Source organism: Alligator sinensis, unplaced genomic scaffold, assembly GCF_000455745.1.
Source record: "Alligator sinensis unplaced genomic scaffold, ASM45574v1 scaffold455_1, whole genome shotgun sequence".
Lineage (NCBI taxonomy): Eukaryota > Metazoa > Chordata > Crocodylia > Alligatoridae > Alligator > Alligator sinensis.
Genome location: NW_005842142.1, coordinates 2095981 through 2105911, shown reverse-complemented (window position 1 = coordinate 2105911; position 9931 = coordinate 2095981). Strand labels below are relative to the sequence as shown.

Below are 9931 nucleotides of genomic sequence, written 5' to 3'. Positions count from 1 at the left end.
ACTGATCCCTGCCCTCCCACCCCAGCATCCCAGGGAACCCTGCCCCCAAAAATCCTCAGCACTTACCAGCAGTTCCAGCTGCTGTCAGGGTCACTGGAGCCCCCCACCCCTGGCACAGCGTGGGCCAAGGTGACAGCTCCAGCAGCCCCAGCCCTCCTGCTGCCCTGTGCTGCCTGGGAGGGCTCTGCCAGGAAGCCCCAGAGTCCCCACAGCCCCTGCTTAGTGAATAGGGGCTTTTTTTTTTTTTTTTAAGTGCCCTAGGGGAGCAAGTGGGGGTGGGGCACATGGGCCCTGGACGGTGGGGCACGTAGGCCCTGTCGGGGGCTGTGGCCCCTGTGGGGGGCAGCAAAACATGTATTCATGAATTCATAAAACATGTATTTAGAATTAACTTTATTATTATGATAGAGACACTGGTAGTCTTCCAAATTGCTTTAACACTAGATATATCAATAAAACATTGCCCAGCTGATGGCTCTCTCTGTCTCTGTCTCTCGCTCTAGTGGTCTTTTGTTTTAATTGTGGAGGAACATGGATTTTGGGGTATTTTACAGAGTGACTTTGGGATTTTTTTATCAGGGATTTTTCAGTTTTCCAATAGGGAACACCAGAATTCCTGCTAGGGAGGCCAGTGGCAGGACCCTGCTTGCTCAGAGCTGACACCTTGGACCCAGCTGGAGGTGGCTGACCTCCTGGCCAATTGTTGCCAGGAGGACATGATTTGACAATTCAAAGCAGGCCACCACACTGGGAACATCTGGGTGATAGCTGTCCAGATGGTTGGGCAGGGGCATATATGGCAGTAGTGCTGCACAAAGGCCAGCCCTGCAGCCACAGCCTGCTGGCAGCTGGCCCAGAGGGGCAGATGCCTCTACTGACTGTGCAGTCCCCGCCTGGATCTGGCAGCTGTCCAGCAGGTCACAGCCAGGCAGCAGCCCCCACTGCCAGACTGCTGCAGTGTGTAGAGGGTGCAGGGAACTCTCAGGGCTGCTTCAGCAGTCCAGCTGGCACAAGGGGTAGTGTCACCAGGTACCAGTTGGCTGGGCCCTAGAAGCTCCTTAGAGTGAGTAGCCCTGAGCTATGTTCCAGGATAGCTTTTTGTACTGATGGGGCCAGGAGAGAGCAGCTTTTTATACTTCTGGGGACAGCACAGGTGCTGGCCCCAGGCTCTAGCTTCTTATGGCTGCAGATCCAGAAGGAGCCAGGCAGGGTTATTTTGCCCCAAGTGGCATAATTTGCTCCAACAAAGTGCATGTCCAAGCACATGCACTGAGGCAAAAAGCCCCGGCTTTAATTTGCATTGGGGCTTGCGCTGGGCTCTATTTGAGCTGCTGCAAGCGCACGTGCTTGCATGTATACATGTGCCTGTGAGGTCCTTTCCAGCCCAGTTTCCTTTGACTTTGTTGTAGAATTTTTCGTTTGGTCAGAAATTTCTTAACATAATTAGTATATGGCCTGAACATAAAAACTAATTTTAGACCAGAGACTAGTTTTATTGTAAATAACAGAGATTATATTTAAACACTATAAAAACTTGGAAGCGTTTGTGTGTGCGTGTGTAGCTTCTGAACTCACTTATATGAAGAATCTCTCCTAGTGACCTTCTTCAGATTAACAGATGCTACAACAGAAATCAAGAAAGTCAATAAAAACTGACTACAACTAAAAGTATAAGAAGCAAAATCCACAAAAGAATTCATACATGTCATTTTAGCTTTGTAGTCATAACTGTTAATAGTCTAAAAGAAAATATACCTATAACCTGCCAAGATATGGCACTTTACTGTAAAACTTTCCCTAAAATATGATCCTGTGGCCCCTTCTGCATATTACACAATTAACTGGTAAACTGGCCAAGAAATTTAGACTGACCACATTGTGCAAAGTAATCATCACACGATAAAATGACTATTCAGTTATAAAAAGAGCCATTCAGCTATAAAGTTAGTGCTTGAAAATGTGTAACAGCTCTATAGCTGGTTTCTATCCAGTTTTAATTTGAACATGTAGCAGGGCCTTATGTTACTTTATTCATCTATAACTAATAAATTTGGGTCCAGTGGGTGTACAAAGTTACCTTGTGTTTAGACTAGGGTTTGGAAGTCAAATCTGGACCAGAGTTCACTATTCACTTTTTATAACTGACTAGAAGATAATTGATATGTGTTTTGAGATAATATTTCTGTTTTCCTGATTAATAGTACTTTGGCCACTTAAGAAAATTTGTGTGTTTTATTTATTATTTTAAATGGTGTTGGTGTTTGGAAGTTCCAAGTCTAGATATATTTCAGCACCCTGTCATATTTAATTAAACAACATATTTATATTAAACAACACTGAAAAAACATTGTTCTTAGTGCAAACCTCTGAGTTTATTTTGTGTCTTGAAGTAGGAAGACAACACTGTGACCACGTGGAATTTGGACATTAAGAACATATTCTTTTTTCTTTGGCAAATACTACATCCTGGGTTATTCTATTGTAAACAAATATTCTTGTGTTTTGAGTTAAATATTTAATGCCTATACGTCTTTTATTGGTTTCCTGTATAAATAGAAAAATTAGCATTGTTTAATAGTTTAACGTTGATTATTTATTCTGGTTACTCTATTGTAGACATATACTGTTTTGTTTGAGACAGATTTCGTTCCAAACACATCTGATGATGAAAGAAGGTATAAAATAGGAAATCAGGCAAATGTTGGATTGTTTAATCTGGACAAGCTATTACAAGCTCTAAAACCTTTATTGGATTCCAGACAAAAGCAGCTGTAAGTAATCCTTGAAATATCTTTATATTTAAAAGAACTAGTGAAATGAGATGCACCCTAATAACCACATGTTTAAGAGAGAAAATATTTTCTTTTTAAGGAGTCTGGTTTCTATAGAAAAAGTGTTTTTATATTTGGCTGATTAGGGTCATTTGGCTTCTTAAAAATGTGTACATTTAATTTATTTGCATTACTACTTCAAAAGATTACCATCCAAACAAGATTGTTTAAAAAAGGTTGGGAAAATCCCCTATATGGTGGTGGGGGAGACTGTTCATAATTGCCAAGTTAAAATTGTATCAGCTAAAGAAATGTTTCATCTTTCAGTGTGAAGGTGGCCTTGATAGCATGAGTTCATGGGAACTAACATTTCTTTTCTTTTATAGGGCTTTTCAGATTGTGGAGGGATACTCTAGTCACTATTATCTCCAGTAAGCAATTACCATAACTCAGATTTTAAAGAAGCATATACTATATTATGTTTTCAAAATAGTTTCCTCATTATTGTTCCTGCTTTCAGTTTTACAGAACTATTCAAAGCAAAACTAGGTTTCCTTGGGGAAGGTGAGGATGATTACTATTTGATTGCATTCCTCCTAAGAGTGAGTTTAATATTATTCATTCTTTTGATAAGTATTTGAATCAATTTTACTACTTTAAAAAGACTGATAGAAATGTACTTATTTCATTAGCTCATGGAAGATACAAAAGCTGATTTTACAATGACATTTCGACAGCTTAGTGAAATTACTCAAGACCAGCTAAAGGAGCTTCATATTCCCAAGGTATTTATTTGTATGATAGGAATATATCATTGGCTTTTTAATTCACTTTAGCTGCAATGGCATTTTAAAATAAAATGGATGAATAATGAAAGATATATACTGAAAACTATGGGGGTCAAATTTTCCATAACAGGCACAATGTGAACATTCAGAAAAATGTATCCACACACCCCTCAATTTGCATGACTGCTGGCACACACTGCATGCCACCATTGCTCACATTAGAAGTAAAGATTGATATTAGAAAACCATTTTCTGACTTTCACAGCTGCTTTTAAACAATAGAAATATTAACAGAAATGCACAGTTCTTAGTGAAGGAACAGCTAATAATACTATGTCATAATGCATATACAGCATCTTACAGACTTTGCAGAATAAGACTCTTATTTTCCAAACACATTTAAGAAGCTCTAAGTGATCTACTCAGTAGCTTATATTCCTATGTCGGTGTTCACTAGAAGTATATTTTCAAAAAGGTCGATTATGTTGTGCATGCAAAGTATCCCATGTCCTTAAACACTTCGAGAGCTTCTTTAGAGTTTGAGTAAGAGTTGCACACCTTAGAGCAGGGGTCAGCAACGTACAGACCCTGGGCTGGATGTAGCTTGTGAGATGGTCTGACTTGACCAGGGGTGCCATGGAAGCTCAGGTGGCACACAGCTAGATATCTGCAGCAAGGCATGGGGCGGCCAGAGGTGGAGATTTGCAGCCTGTGGCTTGGAGCCAGATGGCAACCTGGTTCTGGGCAGCAAAATGTTGCTGACTCTTGTCTTACAGCATCAGGCCCAAAGTGTACATCAGGGCAAACAAGGGATTATTTATGCAGAAGAGGTTCCTTTACCAAAGGAATTCCTAGGTGTGCATTTAGCTATTTCCCTCATGCAGTTGCCTGCTTGTAATGCACATGAAATGACCTTCCTTTTAAAACACTTTAAGAAAAACACTGTATAAGAACTAATTTTTATTCTTGTATGCAGCAATAAGCTCCTACTTTTGGAAATATGGTAAAAGGAGTATTTGAGCCCTATAACTTGTAGGCCGCGTTTGGGGAAATTAGCATTTCTAGGATTCAGTCCTATGGTTAGAAGTCACTAAAATAGCCCAGATCTTCAGGTGATGTAAATTATACATTAGCATTCCATTCTCTTCTATAGCGATGTACCAGCTTATGTCATCAAAGAATCAGCTTGGATTTCTTTTTCTTTTTAAAAAATACACAGCCAAACATAAAATTAAGTGTTTACAATAGTCAAAGTAGTCATTTGCATGTACACATATATCAGCAAAATTTCTAATAGTTTTGCTCACAGCACTGGCATTCATAGAAATCAATTTAATTGGATTAAATTTAATTGTAATGTAATTAAATTGGTTAAGACTTCTATGGCACTTTGAATAAGTGGGAGGCAGTTAGCCATGTTAGTCTGAAGGCAGGGCAGAGATGCACCTTTATAGACTAACTATCGTATTTACTCAAATCTCAGGTAACCTTGAATTTGAGATGCCCCCCCCCCCCAATAATTGGATTCTGTACATGGAAAATTTATAAATTTGTTATAATTTTCCATGTATAGAGTATAATTGGACAGGTGTTTTTAATTTATACTCCACACTGCTGCAGGGGAGCAGGCAGTGGAGGGCCAGGTGGTATAGAGAAGTCAAGGAGCTTGCCCCCTGCTTATGCCTTCCCCCTGCCTGCCTTATTTATGGTAAATAAGAAAGATATATAGAGCACAAGCTTACTTTGAGTAAGTGACACAGCAGAGCGACAAATATAATCCAGTATTAAATGCATATAGTAGGTTGCTGTAAGAGAAGTGCTGTTTTACACACAGCCTGCTCTTCTAGGAGATAATGATGATGGAGTTTGTAAAATAATTTTCCCTTTAGAATTGCCTGTTTTATTTTAGGCTTTCAGTGTCCATTTCCATGGCAGCAAAGCAGTTAGGAATCTGGTAGATTTCAAAGGGAGAACAAAACAGGGAATTCCTGTTTCACAGCAGCAGTTACAGATTTAAAAATCTAAAATGCTCTGATACCTATAAGCTTGCTTAATAACCATTCTCCAACCATTTGGGTTGGTCTAATAAAAGATATCAAATTCACCCAAGGAACCTTGTCTGCCTATGTCCTTAGACCAACATGGCTACAACCTAAACCCCTGATACCTTCAGTATGTTTAATCCCAGCCCTTGTAAACATGATAAACAAATATTAAGGTCCATGAACTGGCAAAAACCCTACCCTAACTCAGGCCTGCCAAATTTAAGTCTTATACCCAGCTTGGGTCCCTATCACTGTCTTGTGTCCACATAATTGCATCAATCTTAATCCCCACCAGAGTCCACAGTGGTTTACCTAACCCTAAACCTGCTGAGTATAACAAGCTGAACTCAACCCAAATCCACAGGTCATTCCTGACTCCAAGCCTAGCCCAGCATGGCCCAGTGCAGGCCATGCTGCTAGCACCAAACCTAATGTTAACCCGGTCTCTCTAGGTCAGGGTTGTCTTTGTGGTGGGAGCTGCACCCATCCTGCAGGGGGTGGTCCCTTGTAATCCGTCCACACAATGTGGACAGTGCCAGTGGCATGTAGTCTCCCTGCTTTCTGGGTAGCACTGGTGGCATGCAGCCCTCTGGGCAGTGCTGGTGAAGCACAGTCTTCCCCTGCCATGTGATAGTGGCTGCAGGGGCCACAGATTGCATGTTAACCTCTCATGGGACACCTGCTCTTGGTAATCCAGAAGTTTAAATTTAACTTGGATTCACCAGGCCTGAACTCACCAGTTGCTCCAAACACCTAATTCCACCTATTGCTACATGTTGCCACACTGCCTTGTGCCTGACACCTTGCAGCCCTAGCACTCCTGATTGTCCCCCTCAACTGCAGAACCAGACCCAGGCACGTCTAGAACACGGGAATGTCTTTTCTTTGTTCCCTGCCATCCCAGGGCTACTTGCAGCTGAGCCTCTCTTCCATGGCTAAATAGTAAAATAAGAGGTGTAAAACCATCCAGCAGCTGTAAGAGATGAGCAAGGGAAGTACAGAGACTTCATGTAATGCTGTCCCCAGCAAGGGAGAAGTAATTGAACATGGGCTGACAATGCGAGGTCATGATCAGTAGGGCTATCCATACCTTGTCGTGCATCCACAGATGCATTCCAAGCAGGGCCAAGAAGGTGATCCTCCCCCTCTTTGTGACATTGGTTAGGCCGCAGCTGGAGTACTCTGTTCAGTTCTGGGTGCCACACTTCAGGAGGGATGTGGACAGCATTGAGAGGGTCCAGAGGAGGGCCACCCGCATGATCCGGGGACAGCAGGGCAGACCCTACGAAGAGAGGCTACGGGACCTTAACCCATTCAGCCTCCACAAGAGAAGGCTGTGGGGGGGACCTGGTGGCCATCTATAAACTCACCAGGAGGGACCAGCAGGGTTTGGGGGAGACCCTGTTCCCCCTAGCGCCCCCCGGGGTAACAAGGAATAATGGCCACAAATTGTTAGAGAGTATGCTTACACTAGACATCTGAAGGCACTACTTCACAGTCAGGGCAGCTAGGATTTGGAACCAACTTCCGAGGGAAGTGGTGATGGCTCCTACCCTGGGGGTCTTTAAGAGGAGGCTTGCTGTCTATCTGGCTGGGGTCATTTGAGCCCGGTTTTCTCTCCTGTCCAGGGCAAGGGGTTGGACTTGATGATCTACAAGGTCCCTTCCGACCCTACTTCTATGAATCTATGAACTGAATAGGTAGAGGATGTAATATTTTGATAAGGAGTGAACAGTATACATTCCCAACAGGCAGCTCATGTGTGACAAATCAAGAAGGAAAGATTCTGTAGATTGCGCTGGAAGTGTTCTTCACCTTGTCTAGAAAACCCATAGATTTCTCGGTATTTTTTCATCTACTCACAACAGGATAGCAGACTGTGCATTGTCAGTTATAGTAGGTAGCTAATTCTCTCCTTAGCTCTTAGCTAATCGCAGGGGTAATGTGCTGTGGAGTCTCCTGCAGGTGTGAAGCAGCAGCTGTGGGTTGCAGTAGTGTTCATGGCTATTGTACCTTCCCTTCCATGGGGGGAAAGGCTGGTAAATCAGTGTGACAGGCTGTTCACATCCCCTCATCAAGCCTAAGGCCTCCTGCAATCCTTACTTGGGTAAGGGTTTTGCTTTAGGTATGTGTGTGTGTGTGCATGTGCACCATGCTTGCAGGTGTTGGCAAAACTGTTGAACAAGCTGCATGCATGCAGTGTGCCAATACGAAGCTTTTCTAGGAACAAGTATTTTGTTCATGGTAGGAAATAATTTAGCCCAGGGGTTCTAGCCCCCATACTGGTTTGCAATTCCAGATGTCATTTCCTGCAGGTTAGAAGATGCATACTTTTCAAAACAAGAACTTCATATAAAAAGTAAACCAACCTGTTGTTTATCCATGCAAGAATACTTTGCCAGTAGCAAGTTATGTTCTTTTACCCTCCTGGAGACTACTCTCATATTTTCCTCTCTGCGCCCACAAAATCTGATACATTAAAAAAAAAAAAGACAAAACCCAGCAGGAACATTGCAACCATCTCAGTATTTTAGTTTCAACTAGACATGTTCTATTTCTTCTGCTAAAGCAACTTATCCCCATACCTATGTGTAGAAACACTGGCCTTACATGCTTGCTGGCCATCCTCAGTTAGGTTTCTGGAGCTCCAATTCTTACCTATTCATTTTTTTCTTACTTGTTTATTAACTCAAATGACTTTTTCACAGTGAAGTTTTGGCCTCATGTTTCTTGCATTCTGCTTGTAGTGGAACAAACTGCTCTGTCCTGATGTTCAGATGTCCCTTGCAGATGTTCCGGGGCAAAATCCAAAATCTGCTGCCAAAAAAAAATGTAGTAATAGTTTGTCCTGGGATATTGTAAAAGGAGTCTGAACACCTGCCCCAGATGATAGGATAGCAGACCTAGGTATCTTACTGTTGGCACAGGATTTATGACCCAGATACTTTGTTCTGGGTGGACCCAAACCCTCAGACCAACCACAACTTCTCTATTTGATAACAGGCAAATTTTATTGATACACAGTGATAGCAGATAAGAATAATGCAAACAAATCTATATCTACTGGTCCTAGAGCTGTCACAGAGGGAAGGTACAGCTGGCCAGTACGTGAGCTTCACCCTGAGGTTCTTTTGTGAATGTCAGGTGTCTGCAGCCTGGAGGTCGGAGGCCGAGACTTGCCACCCCCTGTGGAGTGGGTGAGACAGGCTGGGCTGGTGGTGTCCCCTCTGTCCATGGTGGCCTCGGGTTTCCCTCTCAGGGACCCTTTGCTGCTCTGAAATCCCTCTTTTTGTATTCTTTCTTCCCTTTGATGACTCTTCACTCCTGGGCATTGTTGATTGGTTTCCCTGTGGTCATCATCAGGGATCCAGCTTTTTTCTGATTTAAAAATATCCCCAATTTTCACATAAAAAAAAGGTAACCCGAAATCCACATTTTTCCATGGCTTGAATGAAAAACCACTTACATATATATAGATATAGATATATATCTATATGTATGTGTGTGTGTGTGTGTGTGTGTGTGTGTGTGTGTGTGTGTGTGTATGTATAAGTAACTCCCAATGCACATTTTTCTGTGAGTTAAATGAAACACCCCTAATGTATGTATGTATGTATGTATGCATGTATATATATATATATTAGGGGTGTTTCATTTAAATCATGGAAAAATGTGGATTTGGAATTACTTTTTTTAACCAAAAATTGGGGATTTTTTTTTAATCAGAGAAAATCAGGATCCCTGCCATCATACTGTCCATGTTCTGTCTTGTCAGCATATGCCTTTGTTTCAACAAACCCATCACATGAACGCATCTTAATTTGAGTTTTACCGGTCTCCGTCCCCCAAAGCTGGAAATCCCAAGGGCTCTGCAGCTGGTCATCGTGACCTGGCTATTCATACAGCAGAGTCCCTTATCTCTGTTATGGAACAGTGTGATACATCTTCAGTTTCCCAGCCTGGTATGCCTGCTTGTCCGCTGGCCTCAGACATAGTGTTTGCTGGTTCCAGACACAGTTGGCCTTGAAGGAAAGTTGTCACAAACAGGCTTTTAGAAACCAATGAGCTCTTGTTGTTCCCCTGGACCATTGTTTTAATGCATGTCTACTTCACTGACAAGCCAATTCCCAAAAGCAAACCTCTAAATACCATTTTCTAGCCATCACTCACAAGCTACTGTTTTCATCCCATTCCCAACCCCTCTTCACCCCAGGGCATGTGTATGCAAGCATCCCCTCACAGCTGATCCTGCAACAAAAATGATATCTGTTTCTAGCCTCAGTCCTCAACTGCTTTATTTTTCTCTCTCTTACTCACCTTGCCTTTC

At 42.3% G+C, this 9931-nt stretch overlaps 1 protein-coding gene across 5 annotated transcripts in view; it reads left to right on the top strand.

Annotated features, from left to right (window-relative positions):
• LOC102383456 (UPF0061 protein Pfl01_0444) overlaps window positions 1-9931 on the top strand; it is a 54321-nt gene that overhangs the window by 31477 nt on the left and 12913 nt on the right. For all 5 annotated transcript variants that reach the window (XM_025206144.1, XM_025206147.1, XM_025206145.1 and 2 more), the window contains 4 exons: window positions 2642-2771; window positions 3158-3202; window positions 3292-3373; window positions 3464-3556. In XM_025206144.1, coding sequence (XP_025061929.1) covers window positions 2642-2771; window positions 3158-3202; window positions 3292-3373; window positions 3464-3556 — 350 coding nt within the window. The remainder of the gene's footprint in view (window positions 1-2641; window positions 2772-3157; window positions 3203-3291; window positions 3374-3463; window positions 3557-9931) is intronic.